We start from the raw sequence: 21269 nt of genomic DNA, 5'->3' as shown, positions 1-21269 counted from the left end.
TTAACTAGTGAGAGCCAGAAAATGTCCACTAGTTAACTAGTAAAGGCCAAAATGCATACCAGTCAGCTAGTTGAAGGATTTTGGGTCTCACTAGTTAACTAGTGACAGCCAAAAATGTGCACATGTTTACTAGTGAAAGCAAAACTCATCACTTGTTAACTAGTTGGAGTAGGTCAATGTCCTAGTTAACTAGTTAACTAGTGAACCATAAATGGCTTACTAGCTAGCTAGGTGATGGCAGCAGGCTCACTAGTTAACTAGTTGATCCATCCTTTGTCCAAACTAGTTAACTAGTGAGGTCATAAATGTATACTAGTAAACTAGTTGAAGCCTAAATTCACACTAGTCAGCTAGTGGCACAGAATTAAAATTAGGAGGCGGTGAGCAGTTCTGCCTTCACTAGTTTACATGTAAGTGTCACACTGAAGCCACTTGTTTACTAGCTAGAGTACCTTTGGCCAGCATGTTAACTTGTGTGCCACATGCAAATGTTGTGGGTGGGATTTCGTGAAATTCTGCACTGTGATTGGTTGTCATGTTCTATTTGGACATAGGGAGCCAATAGAAAGCCTCAATTTCCAGAATTCTCCGCCTCCTAATTTGAATTCTGCGCCACTAGTTGACTAGTGTGAATTTTGTCATGAACTAGCTTTTAGATATTTGCATGTGTTTACAGCATGAAACCAGTGTGCAATACAGCATCCAAGTACATACTAGTCATTCCAATAAAGAGTTAATCATAAACAAAGACACAAACTAGAGAGAGAGAGAGAGAGAGAGAGAGAGAGAGAGAGAGTTACCTGGAAGTGGAAGATTCCGGCATATCCGGTGGTGAAGTTCTGGCCATGAGGCACGACGCGGTGCAAAAGGTTATCATTCAGAGTCAGAGACGCAATGGCCGCCAGCAACCAGCAGTCACCTACACACACACACACACACACAGAAAAATGTTACCACCTGAGCTATTATATAAGCTTACCTATGCTCATATGTGAATACCGGTAGTATCAGCTCATTTGCATTCTGTTGACTTACCATAAATTCTCACTTTTACCAACATGAATGTATCTGTCAGTAAATGTCATAATCTGACCCCTAAATGTACAGCTACAGTCATTTCCCCAAATAAAACAAAATATATTTTGAGCTGTTCTAAACATCAAGGTCACTTCAAATACACCTATGCACTTATGTAATCCAATAGTGCTCATACAGTGCTCATCCACAGCAGGTGTCCAAGCCGCTGCCACACTCTGCATTTCACTAAGAATAGCTAATAGATCTATTTGCTATAGCTAATAGATCTGTTTGTTTGGCCATTCAGCAAAACCAAGACAAGTAATCTTCTTGAAGTAATCTTGTTCAAGAAGTAATCAAGTTACTTAAAAATCGTAATGTATTATGTATTACTTATTACTGTCATTTCAAAGTAATTTGTTACATAATAATATTACTGCCTCTGAATTGTAAGGCATTACACTACTATTGTATTACTTTTAAGTTACTTTTACCAAAATATCTAGAAATATGGATTTGGAATTCTAAATGCAGTTTATTATGCTCAATGCAGCTCATTGCACTTCTAATGGAGGGCGATATGGTATAACATAATGCCTGAGCTAGGCTTAAGGCTAACAACAGTAGAATGCAATAGGCGCAGTGATGGCTCATGATGCAATACAAGGAACACTTATAGCCAGAATTTTGTTAAAAGCAGACAAAAGGTCGAAGTCTGGTCAATTGTGATAGAAATGCTGTAACTTTAGGCTTAGGCCTACTCATTAAAATCAACAGAGAGCCCACTACCTGTATATTGTAACCCAAAACTTGTCAAGATAGGCTACACAGTGCCGCTGCTGGCCATTTTGGTGCCCTAACTGGTGAAATACAGTATTAACCCAAGTATGTCATCATATGGTCAACTATAAAGATGTAGGCTAATCTGCCTGTTCCCAGGGATGGGTAGTATTTCTGAAACATGTAATATGTATTTGTATTTCAAATACAAAATAGTATTTTGTCATTTGTATTTTATTGGGTTGAAGGAAATGGCTCTGTATTTTTTATCAAAATACTTTATTGGTGTGTATTTTTGTATTTTAGAAATACTGCAAAATACTATGTGAAAAACACAAAAAAAGTAGATACTACACAAAGGTGTAATGGATAATTGGTAATTAGTAGGGCTTTCAATCTATTAAAAAAAAAAAATCTAATTAATTACATACTCTGTGATTAATTAATCTAAATTAATCGCATATATAATTTTTGCTGCGAAAGTATTTTAAATATTTAAATTCAAATGAATCATTGAATAATCAGCATTAGTGACATTAAAGTTCAAAAACTCTTTTATTATTATTTTCACTGTTCAAATAATGGCCATAATAATCTATGATATGACCTAATATGCTGAGGAAGCTACCATACATGATCATCTTCAAAAACAGTCATGCTAAAACAAAACAAAAAAGTTATAGCCTTGAAGCTAATCTTCTTTCCACTTTTCCGACCTACGGTCAATCCATCGAAAACCTCTGAAATGATTAGTGCCGTTTTTAAAAAAATTAGGTTTACTTTTTTATTATTATTAGGTTGCCTCTGTGTAATGCTTTACCTTAACATATGGTCTTGTATGCTAGGTTTTGCTTATGAGTTACCGTCAGACAGTAAGGTGGACTGAGCTTCTTATCCAAACAGTACGGTTATCTCCCTACGGCGCGAAGAAGAGATTACGCCAAAGCGCCAAGCAGCGCGTTCATCCCACTTTCGGTTTTGAAACTATACGTGGCACGGAATTGTGGGTAATGCAGTTCGTTTTTGGTTACATTCATTGCCCAAAGTTGTTAAATGACCTCATTACCCATACATCTATTGCAACTTAACCATGTGACAACTTGCACTCGGTCGGCTTTTGTTTTTCGAAATCCAGTGCGAAATTAAGCACTTATAGCATTCCTAAACAGCAAGGATAGTCTGTAGAGTAGCCTTGCCTTTGATGAAGGGATTTCCTTAATGTTAAATAATAATTTGGCCCTTGCTGCTAAAACGATGCATAAATTATTAGCCAATGATTTTGTTCATATTCACTCAGACTTGTGGCATTTTAGGTTTCTGCATTAGGTCTACTGTTGGAACAAAATAAGCCCAGAGAGTTCATTGATTTGTAGGCCTATTTTATTCTTGTAGGGTAAGCTAGGCCTATATGAGAAAAGGCCAAAAGTGTCCTAAGCACTGTTTTATTTTATTTCGGTATTGTCTTACCTCAACAAGGCTACAGCTCCATGAAAACAATCAGATATAACTCTATAAAATCTGTAAAGTCTATAAAAATGTATTTTTATGTTGTATTTGGCTGCTGTGCTTGACTGAAATGTAGACTATTATTTTTTCATTTCAATACAGTATATGAAACAAACCTCAGTTTAGATAATCATATTCATACATTTTGTTGCCTAATTGACAACCCTGACCATCCATAATAATTGAATATATAAAATAAATGTGCACCTTGAGCAAATTATAAAAAATCTTTTAGAATGCTTTCCATTCTTGAACTGCATCGAATTGCATCGCATCGCATCGAATCGTACTGAATCGTTTTTTATAAACATGTATCTTTTCTTGTATCGAATCATGCCCATGTATCTAGATGCGAATCGTATCGTCTTTTACATGAGAGATTCACACCCCTATTAAATAACAATTCTATTTCCTTATTAGCTGCATACTTGAGGTTGGAGATATTAAAGCATATCAAGTTTCTCACATACTGGAACTTCAAGATACATAGGCTTATGATTTTCTTATTCAGTCCTGCACTGGACTTGAATTACGAAATTCGGCACAGATACACAATTATGATTTTGGCCTATTGATTATAATGTGGTTAATTGAAAGCTATGTCAGTCGTTTTGGATAAGCATCAGCTAGATGACTAAATGTAATTGTAAATTCTTGAATTATTCTTCTGATCACACTACATGGACTTGCATACGGTATACTATTTGGTATGACGGGCCAATTGTATTGTTTTTTACTATATAGTTTTAATAGGCTAAATGTTTGGGATATTAAAAAGCTTTTTTTGCAGTGCTTCCTTGAAAAAAGTATTTTGAGTATTTTCTAAATACAAAAATACAGTATTTTATTTTGATACATAATATGGTTACTGTATTTTGTAGTTTATTTTGATACATTAAAAATGAGGGTATTAGGTATTTTATTTTGAAATACATTCTGATGTATTTTTGCCCATCCCTACCTGTTCCCAGCATTAGAACAACACTTTGCAATGGTTAGCTTGTCACCTGTGACGATATATGCTAGGCCTAAGAGACTGACCTATCTGGGTGCGTTTGAAGATGCCTGATGAAATCAGACGTTGTTGAATAGGCATAATTTATCCTGGTGCCACACACCTTGCATTTAGCTGTTCGCTTATTTCCTCTGTGCAAAACGTTTTTGTAACCGAAAGTAATAATAAAAGGCACAACTCCGGGAGGACTTCTTGTCACCATGGTCAATGCATTTATATCTGTGAGTGTGCACACATAGCGCATTCGTTACATTGGACATTATGGCAAAGGGGCCATGCCGCTCGTTATACGTTTCACAAAGTGTATAGCAGTAAAATAAAATAGAAATACATGAATAAATATAGATTAAAAAAAGCAATAATTGCATGAAATACAGCTTGTTCAGGAGTCTCGAAGCTCGAGTCCGAGTCAAGTCTGAAGTCTTTTGAGTGGAGTCGCAAGTCAAGTCATGAAAAGCATTTATGCTTTATCAAGAATCAAAAAGATTAGCGTGGCACCGCTCTAGATGTGTCATTACATTAATTGTGCTATTTCGCGAGGTATAGAGATCTTTCGGTTTCACACACAAAGTGCACTTAACTGTTCTTCATATCCTAGTTGTCATAGATAAATTGAAAATAATGAGTGTAGGCTTATGTCCATCAAGTCAGTTGCAGCCAGCCACAGTCATCTTCAACCAGTAACAGGAGATACGTTCTGCTATTTGCGCAGTTGTTTGTGAATATGTATCAAAACATAACACCACTTAATTTCAGGTTAAAATGCATTGTAATGTGCGTTACTGAAGTTTGTACCGAGTAAAATATTACCCAATTGTTTTTTGTAATGCCTTACATTACCGTGTTACAGCAAAAAGCAATATATTACAGTAATTACATTACTTTTGTAACTCGTTACTCCCAACACTGCTTCTGAGTGACCTTTGGCATGTTCAATCTAGATATCGGTGTAGTATGGAATTTCAGACAATGGACATGATTTTGAACCTTCCATCCTCATCTACCCAATCAGACAAAACCTGACTTAGCTGAGTCAGGATTACACGGCTCATCCGGTATCCATCCTTATCTCTCTCACTCTCTTTCTCTCTTTTAGTGCCACACAGTGTGTGCATCCCCGCCCCTCCACCACTACCAGCCCACCCCAGGTCAGCATGACTGGAATTAAAGCATGTTTACCTCCACTATCAGGCTGATAGCCCCTCAGTCTTGTCCTAAATCACGCCCACAAATCTGCCAAAGCTATCCACTATCAGGCTGATAGCCCCTCAGTCTTGTCCTAAATCATGCCTATAGATCAAGTGAGGGAAGTCTAAGCTGTATACTGGAAAGCAAAAGTTGCCATTGCAGTGTGCGTCCCCCCCACCTCCCCTCCACCACCACCCCACTCCAGGCCACTGTGACTGGGGGAGTTCTCCTAGCCAAGCGCCCCTCTCCTCTGGTCCTGCTCTGGGTCTGTGTGTTGTGGTGTGACTCTGTGTCCTGCGCCAGCCCTGGAAGTGGCTCTTTCCCTGAGTCAGCCCGGGGAATGCGGCAGATTTAACGCCGAGAGGCTTCATCTGTCTCAACAGATGCTGAGTTCAAATGCCTTTTACATGGAGCAGGCAGAGATGACAGAGAGGGGGAGAGAGAAAGAGAGAGGGAAGGAGGGAGAGAGGGAGGGAGGGAAGGAGGGAGAGAGGGAGGGAGGGATCGGGAGAGAAACAATGACAGAGGGAAAAAGAAAGAGAGATGTAACAGTGAGGAACCAAAAAAGAAAGAGAGAGAGAAAGAGAGACAGAGAGAAAAGGGAAAAAAATGGAAGATGCACACATGGAAAAGGAAGGTAAACTGACAGGATACACAAGGGTGGAGGACTGCTTCATGTTTGGAAAGAAATAAGAAAGGGAAGAGAGAGAAAGAGGGAGAGTGAGAAAGAAATGGAGGGAGAAAACCAGAATGATGTAGATGAGTGTTTCAGCCTTTTGTTGAGCGGAGTTTGGCGTAAATTATACATGTCCTCAGAGTAAGGCACTACAAGGGACACTGAAATCCTCTGACCTCCTGTCATTTTCTCTCTCTCTCTGTCTCTCTCTCTCCTTCTATCCCTTTCTCACTCTCTCCCTGGGTCTTCCCTTTAAGTGCTTTCTCCATGCATTAGCTATTACACCCTGACTAGTCTTCCAGCAGTGGTGGGGAGGGCATACGTGTGAAAAAAAAGGGGGGGGGGTTGGTGTTGGGTTGATGCTGTTGCCAAGGTAACAGGTCACAGACTCACCCAGTACTCCTTGGCAGATGTCTGTGCGCGTGGCTCCATCCATGATGAACTGGGGCTGAGAGCAGAACTCCTGTTGAGGGGGGGGGGGGGGGGGGGGGGGGCACAGGGGTTCACACACACACACACAAACACTGTTAGAGGGAAATTATTCATACCGTATTGACAGATACTTAATATATTCTCACACAGGGTGGAGTTTTCTCACACACACACACACACACACACACACACAGACACACAGACACACAGACACACACACACACACACACACACACACACTCACACACAAACTGCAAATAAAGATGTGCACATACAGTGCTGACAGCTGAGCCAGTGGGCCGTAAACTAAATCACTGGTACAGTATGCATCAAAGCTCCTGTATATACATGGTCTGTCTCCCTTCCCCTCGCCAAGCTGTTCCTCTCCTCCACTCCTCCCGTTTCAGACTGGCCTCTTTATCCCACAACCCCCCTCATTCTAGCAGGAAGTGATCTCATGCAAAACAATATACCTTTAACCAAATTAGGGAGTCTCCCACCCTGCCATCACCACTGTCACTACTGAACACACCATAATTCTGTTATAATCGTGTTTTATACTTTCCACTTTCCTTTTCTTACATTCAACCCCAGTTAGTGACTGTCCTACAGTTCTCTTTCTCTCCCTATCTATTTCTTCTACCCAGCATGCAAAGGTACCATAGCATGTGTGGTGACTCCTCAGCTATTAGCTTGCACAATCTACTGATCTGCACAGATACACAACACCCCCCCCCCCTCCCCAACACACACACACACACACACACACACACACACACACACACACACACACACACACACACACACACACTCTCTCTTCACTTCATCCTCCTTCATATCAGCCTCCAGTTTTGTCTGTGTCCTTTCTGACCAGCATCACAGCACTGCTGGGACTTCACCTCATGAATTACTCATGACCACTTCACCAGCAAAACATTCACACTTTATTACTCCATCACTCACATTCCACTGTCTGTTTTATTTAAACTCCCCCCTCCCATCCGCGATGCAAAAAACACTGATTTCTTTTGGAGTCTCTGTCGCTTTTGGAACCCCAAGTACCAAGTACAACCTGGCATTGATGCAGATGTTTAAATATTTAGGAGATATGTTCAACTTTACAAAGTCTTTGCCAACAGTAACTTGACATGAAGATAACCTCCATTCTGAAACATTTAGAAATGTAGACTAGTTTGGCCTTTCTGACAGTCTGTAACGTGCGGAGCTTCCCAGAGAGTTGGCGATGCTTAACAAGCAGTTGGACGATACTTAACTCAGAGGGAGGATGGGGTCAAAGTTCAGACCATTCCAGAGTGTCATGATCACATTTACTGCACTGTTAACATTTATACATTCTGACACCTGCAGCTAAATTTGTATTTTGGGGACTGAGATCGCGAGGGCCTGGGTGGGAGAGCCTGAAAAATTCATGCAGTGATAAAAGTGTGGCTTTCGCTGAGAGATATCTGTAATATCAGCACAAGCCATACAAGCAAGGCCGTACTAGGTACTGTAACTTGGGAAATGGGTTATGGGTGGAGGAAGGAAGGGGGGCTGCATAACATGTAACACATTTACTGAACCAGCATATGAATAAAGGACTCATAATAGGCCTACTTTGTAGCTCTTTGTACTTTGTATACTCCAACTATCCAAACCATAATGAATGAGCATCATGTAAATAAAAAATATCGACAAAGAATTGCTGTATTATCATGGAGTAATAGACATTTGTCTACACATCATTTAATTGAAAATAGTCTAATATTGTCAGTAATGTGGAAAAAAAAGGCAGACAGAGGAAGGGAGAGGGAGGAAGAGAAGAAAGAAAGAAAGAAAGAAAGAAAGAGAAGAAAAGGGCAGTAACCCAGACAAAGAGAGACGGGGGTGAAGCAGAGGAGAGAGCGAATTGACGGCGAGTGGGTTAGACAGTGAGACCGAGGCTTTGTGCTCCCCCGGGACCGCGACCGTGACTGGTGTCGTGCCAAATTGAGCAGCCTGCTACTTCTGCTGCCGCTGTTGCTGCTGCTGCTGCTGCTGCTCTGCCTTGCTCATTACTAAACCATGCAGACCTGTCTCCACAGCAGGCTCTGGCCAATGAGTGGGAGCCAGAGAAATAACAATAACAAATCCAGCTGAGGCAGGAAGAGATTGCTATCACCATGCTACCGCTCGGAATTATCAGTAGTGTATGGCACGATGCAATTCTACAGCCTAGAACCTTCTAATCACTTGTAGATGTATACTTATACCTATAGACCTACAGATTATTTGTGTTGGATAGGTCAACTGACCAAACCACAAGTGCTTGTTTATGTTAACTTTGTGATACAGTTTGGAGCTATATGCTGTGAAACAATGTCTCTCTATTCAAAGACTATGCAAATTCCCTGTGCAAAGACTTGTCACCATAAAGGAAACAAAAACAAGTCAAGCTGTGAACAGGAAGAGATTGTGATCATTATCCTGCTGCTTGACTAATACTGGTCACATCCTCTCACAGGTTGGTCTTTTGCAGCCCAGAGTCTTTGACTTGGTCAACACAACGCTGAGAGATGCTGAGCGCCTGAGTGGGCACCCAAGCCAGCTGATCAAAGGCTTTCTCATTTCAGTACTCTATTTAGCTTAGAGCTACATGCTGCATTCTGTAGGGCCTGTGAAGGATGAAATGCTTGCAAAAAGATTTGATTTTCAAGATTGAACAAAGGGTCTCTCTATCCATTCAGACTGCACTCAAAGTGTGTGTGGGCATAATGCACCTCACTATCCTTTCAACACTGTGCACCCTTAACATATTTTTTCCATTTGTGTGCCTTATGCATGAGTAAAATGCACTTTAGATCAATTTATGGATGATTGGGAGTACATACGTTGAGTGGACATCAAAATCATGTCATTCGGATGTGTTTTGAGAAAGTTCGATTTTACCGTTTTTAGTCAAAACTCGTTAGCCTGGAAGTGACCCGGGCATGTCATTTCGCCGCTACAAAACGCTATTTTTATACCTTTTCTACAGTTCCAAACAACATTACACTTACGTGGTAGTAGTCCAACTTCATTTCAATTTCGAAAGAAATACTGGACTATGTTTTTTTGTTTTTTTAAAAACAGCGACGAAATTGTGAATTTCCAGAGCGTGTTACTCCACACTCGGCAATCGACTCCTACGGACTTTCCCCTAAAGATGGCAGCTGCAGCAGCAACATTTCTGGAAAGGTACTGGCTTGATGAAATTCATTCTGGACTCTCTATCCGACCACATAAAGACCTCGGGATGCTTCGGTTTGGCTTTAAGGACCCTCTACTCACTACCACGTAAGTGTAATGTTGTTTGGAACTGTAGAAGAGGTATAAAAATAGCGTTTTGTAGCGGCGAAATGACATGCCCGCGTCACTTCCAGGCTAACGAGTTTTGACTAAAAACGGTAAAATCGAACTTTCTCAAAACACATCCGAATAACATGATTTTGATGTCAACTCAACGTATGTACTCCCAATCATCCGTAAATTGATCTAAAGTGCATTTTACTCTGGATAATTCCTTTAAACTATTCCATTTTGCCTCATGTGTCACTATTTTATGTGAAAGTAGTGTTATTGTGAAAATGCACAGCACTATTTCCACCAGCCTGAATCTTTTCCCTGTTTGTGCATGTGGTCTCAATCTTTCATCTGAAATGTATCACCGTTGTGAAGGTCAGTGTTGACCTTAGTGCTTCCTTACCGGGGGTCGCATCCACCGCGTGCCCTGGGTCTTGGAGGACCGCGGCCCCAGCTCGTTGAAGCCCAGTGAAGAAGGCTGTGCCGGGAAGAGCGGGTCCTCGAACAGCGTCCTCGTCTGGAGGCAGTGGGCCTGCAGAGACTCGAAGTCCTGGCCCTGGAACTTAACGGCGTTGTGGTTCTGGCCCAGACCCTGCTCACGGTCCCACTGGTTGCGCAGCTTGGCAGCCATCCCCATGGCGAACGGCGCCTCCATCCTTCTTCAATTAGTGATGTGTAACCACGGTAACAACAATAGAACCCCCCAAACCACTTCCCACTGTAAACAAAACCCCAACTCTGAAAACCCGCCCAGCAACTATGGCACTTCAAGTGGGTCTCTGCTGGAACCAATCAGTAAGCACAGCACGGTGCGATTTCAGCCAATCCGGAAGCAGATGATCCTGGGGAATCCAGACAGAAGTGATGCTGCGGTATATTTAGACCTAGGTGTGAATGAACTGATGAGGTCTGGAGGGAGAGGAGGGGGAAGACTGGCAGAGGTGAGCACTCAGGTCCTGTGGAGGAAGGGAAGCTCAGGCTCCAGTCGCCAGACGGATACCTCCAACTGCTCCTGGATGGATGGATAGACAGATAGATAGATAGATAGATAGATAGATAGATAGATAGATAGACAGATAGACAGATAGATAGATAGAAAAAGAAAGAGAGAGTAAGGTGACAATTTGTTTCAGGAAAGACACAACATGACAACCACAAACTCACAGATTCCGTAATGTGCTCTGTGGGTTTTTAAGGTAATGAAACGAGCCAAGCCATCACTGCTCTGTGAGCAACATGTGACGGGAAAATTAGTCTGATTTTTGCAAAAGAGATGGCATCAGTGTAAACTGCAGTGTGATGATTGAGAACATTTTAACATCATCCAGGTAAAGTGATCCCATCCCATAATGTCTTTAATGGTCAGTATAGTACAGAAGTCCCTTTGGAAATATGCCCTGAAGCATAACTGTATTATTAAAAACATCATGATCATAAAATGACAGGGGGTGTAATTTAATATCGACTGTAAATCAAACACACATCTAAATGTGCTCTCCTGCTTTGTGAGTGACACACACCTTAACAATAAGCCCAGTGACAGTAATTAGATTACTTTCAAGTCGCTGATCCTGAGGCCCAAAATAGCAACATTCCTGCTTCAACCAAAGAGAAACAGCAGTACCTACCAAAGATTCTAGAGCTCTAGAATCACACTGCCTACTACAGATGGCTAAGGCAAGCCAGTTATAACACTGCCACAAAACCATGTTTGCTCCTGGACTGAAGGAGAGTTAAAGTTAGCTGTTAGCTGACATACAGTGGATATATTCCAGGCGAGATACTGAAGTTTTATGGCATGTCTTCAGGTTGGGACTTGATTATGCAAGGGAGACACACCCTCTGACATTACCGACAGCTTTCTACTACTAAGCAGGTAAATAAACAATTCAGCATGTGCATTTTTTCCCAAGACTGGCTCACTGTCACTCTTCCAGCACGTTGAAGGTGAGAGTGCCCATGCATAAAAGAAATCACAAAACCAGTCATAATGCCGACTTCAGAGCATAGCACCCAACATGCTTGCTAACCCGACACGAGTGACTCACTCTCACACGCTATCTCTGTTACGCCCTGGCTAATTGTCCCCTGCGGTCCTGCTGTGGGTTTGGTGTGCTCGAGTGGACGTGAATCACACCCGCGTGCCTCGATAACGGGCCATAATGGCACATGACCTCATTCATGATAGAGAATCTTTTAGAAAGTAAACAACACCAGAGAAAGAGACTGGTGCACAGAGAGTTAAACGGTTTCCCTTTTTAAAACTTAATGTAGCACCACACATTGTTCTCCATATTGGCCACTGTCCAGTTTTCTAGTTATTCTTCACAAAAGAATTAGCACTTCCCTTCTGGTTGAATGATACAAGAACATACAGTTGCATTCAATAGTGTGGTGCAGCATCCAGTGTTCTGCAGAGTGGTAGCTGTAGAATAAATCTGTAACATTTCTGTCCAGTGATTAAATCTTTGGCACGTGCCTTTGTGGCTGATGTGCCATACACAAAACATACAGTAGATCAGATTTCTCTCCTGTGTCACTGTGAACCTTACAGATTTCAAATCACAGACAGGGGTTTGTTTGCTGACAGGGTTCTCCTTCCAGACGAAAGGAAGATGCTTGTCATTTTGGAAACTTCGACTGTGATTGAGTGGGAGGAGTGTCCCAGGAGGAGAAACACATGCAACTGTAACTTAATTAAAACCTCTGACTCAACAAGATTTAATGATTAGAGGACAAAAACTTTCATATCTGAGAATAAACAGGCATGATCACATCTGTGGTATTGCTCGCGCTCTCTCTCTCTCTCTCTCTCTCTCTCTCTCTCTCTCTCTCTCTCTCTCTCTCTCTCTCTCTCTCTCTCTCTCTCTCTCTCTCTCTCTCTCTCTCTCTCTCTCTCTCTCTCTCTCTCTCTCTCTCTCTCTCTCTCTCTCTCTCTCTGCATTCCAATACCTAATTGCTTCACACCCCAGGTGCACTGGCCTACAGCCACTGATAATAAAAAAAAAAAATCCCTGTCTAAGCACTTCTTGTCATTGCCATTTGTCTTTCTTCACATTAAGCCTGCAGGACTTCTTCTTGTCTTCTTCTTGTCCCCGTCTCCCCCCCTCTCTTCCTCAAGGTCTCCGATTCCCTGTCTTACCACATGTCCTTGCCTCTCCGCCATGCGGAAGAAGAAGTATTTCTCGAGCGTGCAATAAACAGCGACACGAGTGCCATCTGACACATCTCTGACATCCCTATAGGCGGACATTCCTGTCCATGAGACCAAGGAGAAGTCACGCGCGAGAGATGTTGATGGACGTTCCCCTCTTTGTGCTTTTACCCAGCATGCACGGTCTTATGAGACCCCCCCCCCACACACACACACACACAAACACTCAAACGACCACACAACTCACCATACAGTCATTCCTCTCTTTCATCAGCACCCCTCCCTCCCTTCCTCCCTCCCTCCCTCTCTATCTTTTGTTCTCCCATATAGCTTTACCCTGATGCTAAAACCCAGCCATGGCTGGGGGATTAGTCACTGTTTGCTCACACGTCATCAGGAGGACAGTTTACACTGCTGAACTAGACTGCTGAGCCACACCTGATCGCATTGCAGACCAAGCCTGAGCTTTTTTCCCCCGTAGCCTTCAACTATAATGCAGTGGTGGTGAAAATCAGTGATACTGGATATATGAGCGAGCGTGCATCAAGTCACACCATCATGTTAGATGTTATCATAGCCACGTGAATGTGGTTTACCTGTGGCTCTTGTAGCACGTAGCTTGCGTTTCGTGTCATATTTGACACAGTGCAGCTACACTTTCTGTTTCACGTCCACTTGATGTGAACGTATTAGTACATCTTCAATAAATTAAATATCCTTACATGTCCTAGCATGCTACTCATTTCTGCTATGAACAATGAACTGCCTGTAGGCTACCTGAAAATGAACTCGTCCTCCATTGGACATAATCTTTCAGAACCTATTAAAACTTCCCAAGTGCCCTCTTATAAGATATATTGGTACAACTTATCTAACATTGTTGATGCTACAGAATGACTGATGTCATCCTACGGTTGCTGAGTGACATTCAAATGAATTGACAGTTGTGCAGTGGTCAGTTGTTCAGTGGTCTCTTAATTTTCAATATGACCCTCAACTCATTCGAATGTCACTCAGCATCAGAAAAATGTGCAGTGGTCTTTACGTTTTTTCCAGAGCTGTAAGCTTGATATACTGAGCGAGCGTGCATAAAGTCACACCATCATGTTAGATGTTCTCATATCCACATGAATCTGGTTTACTTGTGCCTCTTCCAGCACGTAGCTTGTGGTCCATATCATATTTCACACCATGCAGAATCACTTTCCATTTCACCTCCACTTGATGTAAACTTATTACGTCTTTAATCAATGAAATAGCCTTACATGCCCCTGTACATGCTATTCTTTTCTGCTATGGTTTAAAAAGAAAACTGTCCTCCTTTGGACAGAATCATTCAGAACTCATTGAAACCTCCCAAGTGCACTCTCATAAGATATACTGGTACATGTTATCTAACAATTCTTGGTCCTACAGAGTGACTGGGACTGAAAACTGAAGGGTCACTCCAGGTCAATAAGAGGAGAGGAGGAGGCTGCAGGGTGTGATCTCCTCTTCAACTTGCACTTGGAACAAGTGAGTGAGACAGAGGCTGAGAACAAGAGTCTTACTAAACACTGCCACATGCAGTGTGAGGCCAAGCAAAGGGAGGAGAGACACTGGGGGTCCAGTTGACTTCTGAGAGTTAGCTATAGTTTAGCTCTCAGCTAATTTACACCAATAGGACATCTCTGTTGGTCTGTTTTAGCTTAGTGCGGTTGTTATTCTCTCTCTGTCCACTTTTATCTCAGTCACGCTTATGGCGTTCACGTGTCTCTTTTTTCTTTTCTGTCTATTTTCCCTTCCCTCTCTCTCTCTCAGGCCTAACTTTGTTGCCTGCCCAGTCCCAGAGAGAAGGCCGTTTCTCATTGGCCGAGAGTTTATGTAGCTAAATCCTCTGGCCTCGGTGGCAGAATGCAGTCACACCCACTGAATTGCTGTGATGCAGCCAAAAAAAGATCGCTCCCATGCTGCAACTATTATATGTTCACTGACCCTGTTTTTCATTGTACAACATGCTCGGGAGTGTTCAGGCATCCAAAGCCATAAAACAAAAATTAGGCAAAATAAAAAAGACACTCACAACCACTGAAGTAGAAAGGTATGAAAATGTATATGAATATTTCATGAGGTCTTCCAAGGGGTAACTTCCCTCCATCCCACATACAAACATGAGTGACATGGATCAAAACGTTCCTGCTTTCCTTTATGTTCTGAGGTTCATGAACCACCTCTTGTCTGAAGTATGGTCAGGGGACACAGTTTCAGGGCTTAAAATTCATTTTTTTAAATGGGGGGGAATTCCCCCCTTAGGTTATTCATGTTTTACACAAATTAGGGGGGAGGGGGGGTTTGCAATTTCGATACTTCTTCGATACTGTTTTAAAAAAGTGTTTGATTTTGGGGCCCCCACCACCCTGACGTCATCAGTAATTTATACTGTAGTGGGATAATTCACAACAGTGGACATCCTAGATTCTGCTTGACTCTCTCCACACACACACAAACACACACTGAAAATGATGGCTTATGTGATATGTTTCTATTTCATATATGTTTTTAATTCATATAGAGTGTATTTAGTTAATAATGTATTTTTAATGTATAGCATTTTACTAGTAATAACTAGTAGCTAAACATATTTAGTAATTTGAATGCTTCATATTGACGTTTAAACTATAACACTTAGGCATATCTTTAATGTGGTGTGTAGGTCTAATTGAGTGCACATTGGTGATGAGTAGGTGTAATTGAGTGCCTGTCACTTTAAGAAAATACGTGAGAGTAATTAGCCTCCCTTCAGCCTTACGGTTTTAGGCTAGTCGCTAGTGAATAAAAGTTGTGCATAGTGCATAAGGATATGTGGATGCAATTATTAGATAAAATGAATGTTCAAAAAACTAACAAGTTAAAGACAATCTTTCTGGGATTGGAAGGAGCTCTTTCCAGATGTAAAAGTTTGCCATGCTGCGTAGCCTATTTGCGTAAGCGCAAAGTGGTTCTCTCTCTCTCTCTCTCTCTCTCTCTCTCTCTCTCTCTCTCCGTGTGTGTGTGTGTGTGTGTGTGTGTCTGCGTCTGCATGAGGCTATGTTCAATTCAACTCGGTAGTTGATCCGTCCGGTCAATAGGAACGCATTCACGCCACTTAATGATTATATTAACGTCAGACAGGCCGTAAGTGTATGAGGGAATTTCTCGCATTATGATGTCTAGAGTTGCGGGACTTGAACAAATGATGCGCAATACCCGCAATCCCGCAGTGAAATTTAAGCCCTGAGTTTAAGTATTCCATGAAGAAAATCATATTGTAAGACTAAATTAAGGTTTCAATTGCTATCAATTTGCAGCAAATTGCTATTCTAAGCTAGCCTGGCTAGCGCCACCACTTCTCAATGAGACGTGGTCTGGGAACCAAACGTTCATTTTCTCGTATTTGAAAAAAATGCCCAGATCCGTTTATTGGCGTACAGAGAGGGGGACATGGCAGAGCTGAGGCGCGTGCAAGGGGAACTCAAAGTCAAGCTGAAGGAGGCTAAGGAGGACTACAGAAGGAAGGTGGAACAGAAGTTGCAGGAAAACAACATGATGGAGGCATGGGACGGCATGAAGACTATCACTGGCCTGAAGAAGAGCAGCAGCTCTGTGGAGGGGGACCTGGACAGGGCGACCCAGTTGAACCACTTCTACAACAGGTTTGACTGCCCTGCTCCAGCTCCAATGGGAGTGGTCTGTCCACCACCCCCGGCTGACTCAGGCACTGCTCTTGTTTGCGTGCCTGCTCTACACCCACCTCCCAGTCTCTCCAGCTCTGCATCCCGGTGACACCCAACGACCTAAGCCACCATCACCTCACGCCCTGCCCCCGCCTGACGCCTCCTTGCCTGTGCCTGTTGAGGCATCCACGACTCTGGCAGCCTTGACAGGGACATCAAGGAGGTGGTCATCCCCCAGCCCCAGCCCCCACCACCACACCCCCCTCAATACCAGTGCAACACTCACCTCCACCATCACAGGCTATCGTACCCCCACCATCACTGGATATTGCACCCCTCCCCCACATGGCGATCACGAACAATGAGGCGACAACGACCTCAGTCAACAGCCATCAGACACACAGATCCCAGATGCACCCCTCCCCTCCCCTTACACGCCCCATCATCCCAGCAAATCAAGTGAGAGCTAAACTAAAGAAACTGCACACGAATAAGGCAGCGGGGCCTGACAGACTGTGTCCAAGGCTACTCAAGGCCTGTGCTGCTGAACTGGGGGAGCCACTGAAGCACATCTTCAATCTGAGTCTATGCCTTGGACAAGTTCCAACACTGTGGAAGACATCATGTCTCACCCCTGTCCCTAAAAAGCCACATCCTAGTGAGCTTAATGACTACAGACCTACAGACTACAGACGCTCTAACATCACATGTGATAAAGACAATGGAGTGATTGGTCTTAGGTATGCTCAGACCCCAGGTACTCCATGCACTAGACTCGTTACAGTTTGCTTACCAGGAGAAAGTGGGCGTGGACAATGCCATCACTTATCTTCTACACAGGACACATTCTCACCTAGACAAGGGGAAAAGTGCTGTGAGAATCATGTTCTTTGATTTCTCAAGGGCTTTTAACACCATCCAACCCCTCAGACTGGCAGACAAGCTCTTGCAGATGGGTGTGGACGCTCACCTGTGGGGTATACTACGAAGCACGTTAGACATATCTAGGCTATGTAGACATATCGAGGCTTGACAAAGCCTTGACTCAGGGGTATACGTTAAGTGATACTACGATTGCAGTTATGTTTGGGGCAGCCGTGGCCTACTGGTAAGCACTTCGGACCTGTAACCAGAGGGTTGCCGGTTCGAACCCCGACCAGTAGGAATGGCTGAAGTGCCCTTGAGCAAGGCACCTAACCCCTCACTGCTCCCCGAGCGCCGCTGTTGATGCAGGCAGCTCACTGCGCTGGGATTAGTGTGTGCTTCACCTCACTGTGTGTACACTGTGTGCTGTGTATGTCACTACTTCACGGATTGGGATAAATGCAGAGACCAAATTTCCCGGGATCGGGATCAAAAGAGTATATATACTTATACTATACTTATACTATTTGTCAAACTAGGCTTTCAGTTCAGATCTGTGCGCGCCTCCGTGTTGGGATGACGTTGGCCAATCGTGAAACGTGGAGACGCACAAGACCGCCTCTGTTTAAAAACAATTACTTCCGCATTCATGAGCGATAGCTTAATCTACACTGCGGCATTTTTTTGTGTCTAACCTATAACATCAAATAAATCAATTGTCATCAGTAGTTGTATGGTATGCACGTCCATAGTGGGATATTTGCACGCACAGCACTATTAAAGCACATTCAAGATCCAAAATGTTAGTAGAGGCGGAGCTCCACCTTTAAGATATATGACAGAATCCTACACGTGAGAGAACTTCGTTTTTAAGACAATTGATTGGTCAGTGTGCAGTAGATTACACGATTTCAGCTATAATTTAGCACATAACCTCCTCCCGACCAGGTTTGGTTGACAGCATAAGATACCATGGTGATATAGCGACACTAAAACAGATCCACTTTCGTGTCACAGCATAGCCGCTTTGAGCGCAACATACCTCGCTAACCCACTAATCGAGATTCGTAGTACACCCCACTGGTAACCTGGATTACAGATTACCTGACTGAGCGACCACAGTTCGTCAGACTGAAGAACTGTCTCTCTGACACTGTGATCAGCAGCACCGGAGCGCCACAGGGAACTGTGCTCTCTCTAGTCCTGTTCACCCTGTACACATCTGACTTCTGCTACAACACTGAGTCATGCCACATGCAGAAGTTTTCTGACGATACTGCAATTGTGGGGTGTATCAGGAACGGGCAGGAGGAGGAGTAAGAGCCTGGTGGAGGACTTTGTGCAATGGTGCAAACTCAATCATCTTCAACACAACACTTCAAAGACCAAGGAGATGGTGGTGGATTTCCGCAGGTCTAAGCCCACTCTGCTACCTCCATTGATGGGGTCAATGTCGAGGTGGTAAGCACCTTCAAGTACCTGGGTCTCCACCTGGACAATAAACTGGACTGGTCAGCCAACACTGACGCACTCTACAAGAAAGGGCAGAGCAGGTTGTACTTCCTGAGGAGGCTGCGCTCCTTCAATGTGTATCTATCTACAGGTTAAACAGTGCAGTACAATGTCAACCTGACAGTCCAGCACAATGTATGCTTTCCTGAGAGTTTTTTTTATGTATAAAAGACTGCCACATGACAAGTTGAGTTCTCACAAGTTTTTACCTTTGCCGACACTGATATTGTTCCTCTTCACTTACAAAAGTCAAAGTCAGTAAAAACTTTCAAACTACTACTGTCGTGGGCCTGCTGCTGATGGCTTGTCAGAGCCAACGAGTTGAAACAGCTGTCTGAGCAAGATAGGGAAACTAGCCTACATATCTCCAGACATATTCCTTATGTGACTATTCAGGAAGTGATCCAACTTGTGTGTACATCTCATGTGTCTTGAAGAAGACCTATTTCAGGAAGTCAAAATATCATAATTAAAGAATACCCATACCGACAACATGCGCATATACCGACGAGAGTCAACCGACTGTATGCCAATCTTTATCTAAGACAGTTAAACAAAACCCCTGACAGATAACTTCCAAGATGTTTCGTTTCCAAAATGTAGGGACACACGGTCAGGCTTGCATGCAGAGTTTAAATTCTACCTCAGTCGCAAAAGAGAAAGCGCGAGAAGCGACGCATAGCCTAAAATTCGTGAGAAATTCTTGGGTGAAAAGTTAACAGATAGACTACCTTTGCTGCCCCTCTTCAAAGTTGGAAAGTAGTCTATGTAGAGAAAGGTTGGGATTTTTTGTCGCACTCTACAAGAAAGGGCAGAGCAGGTTGTACTTTCTGAGGAGGCTGCGCTCGTTCAATGTGGATCTATCTACAGGTTAAACAGTGCAGTACAAAGTCAACCTGACAGTCCAGCACAATGTATGCTTTCCTGAGAGTTTTTTTTATGTATAAAACACTGCCACATGACAAGTTGAGTTCTCACAAGTTTTTACCTTTGCCGACACTGATATTGTTCCTCTTCAATTACAAAAGTCAAAGTCAGTAAAAACTTTCAAACTACTGTCGTGGGCCTGCTGCTGATGGCTTGTCAGGGCACAGAGCCAACGAGTTGAAACAGCTGTCTGCGCAAGATAGGGAAACTAGCCTACATATCTCCAGACATATTCCTTATGTGACTATTCAGGAAGTGAATCAACGTGTGTGTACATCTCATTTGTCTTGATGAAGACCTATTTCAGGAAGTCCAAATATCATAATTAAAGAATACCCATACCGACAACATGCGCCTATACCGACGAGAGTCAACCGACTGTATGCCAATCTTTATCTAAGACAGTTAAACAAAAGCCCCTGACAGATAACTTCCAAGATGTTTCGTTTCCAAAATGTAGGGACACACGGTCAGGCTTGCATGCAGAGTTTAAATTCTACCTCACAGTCGCAAAACAAGAGAAAGCGCGAGAAGCGACGCATAGCCTATCATTCGTGAGAAATTCTTGGGTGAAAAGTTAACAGATAGCCTACCTTTGCTTCCCCTCTTCAGAGTTGGAAAGTAGTCTATGTAGAGAAAGGTTGGGATTTTTTGTCCGTTTATTTTCATCAGACTTCCCGGATACTGTAGCATACACTCGTATGACACTCAGACACACTCACGAAAAGCGCAAGCGATTTTATGGCACGCCTCTGTGTTAACGCCCCATCCCCTGCCCCAGTGACCGCAGACGGGTTCCAAATGCAGCATGTGGGAACTGTTCGGATGATGTGGTTAATTGTTGGTACCATGCAGAATTGCAGTATACATTTAACACATCTTGGTGTGTGTGAAAGTAATACGCTTTGTGCAATTTGATTTTCACATTGTTGAAATAATGCATTGGCCCAACACTGCCACATTGTTGAAATAATGCATTGGCCCAACACTGCCTCTTGGTGGCACCTTCTGCACAAAACAAAACAAAAATGTAAGAGCCGATAGACATGAAGAGGTGCAGGACATGTAGGCTTAGGCATGCGTGTAGTGGAGGCTAAAGTTCATCCACCTCTGACATTTCAGAAATAGAGTTTATCCACCTCTTATTAGAGTTTATCCACCTCTCAGATTATTCATCAACTGCAA

At 42.9% G+C, this 21269-nt stretch overlaps 1 protein-coding gene across 2 annotated transcripts in view; it reads right to left on the bottom strand.

Annotated features, from left to right (window-relative positions):
• capn1 (calpain 1) overlaps positions 1–20806 on the bottom strand; it is a 55007-nt gene extending 34201 nt beyond the window's left edge. Inside the window, exons 1-4 of one of the 2 annotated variants that reach the window (XM_076288911.1) lie at positions 20678–20806; positions 10339–10947; positions 6576–6645; positions 801–919 (exon numbers count right to left, since the gene is read on the bottom strand). In XM_076288911.1, the coding sequence (XP_076145026.1) occupies positions 801–919; positions 6576–6645; positions 10339–10590 (441 nt within the window). In that variant the 5' untranslated portion in view covers positions 10591–10947; positions 20678–20806. Of the gene's footprint in view, positions 1–800; positions 920–6575; positions 6646–10338; positions 10948–19888; positions 19973–20677 lie in introns of those variants that run through there. The other variant, XM_076288912.1, reaches the window with a different exon arrangement.
• Between the last annotated feature and the right edge of the window lie 463 nt (positions 20807–21269).

The sequence above is a fragment of the Alosa pseudoharengus genome, unplaced genomic scaffold (assembly GCF_046254945.1).
Source record: "Alosa pseudoharengus isolate Yale_2024_CS ecotype anadromous, Long Island Sound unplaced genomic scaffold, YU_APseudo_1.1 YU_APseudo_1.1_scf_17, whole genome shotgun sequence".
Lineage (NCBI taxonomy): Eukaryota > Metazoa > Chordata > Actinopteri > Clupeiformes > Clupeidae > Alosa > Alosa pseudoharengus.
This window is presented reverse-complemented; position numbering and strand designations above follow the sequence as displayed.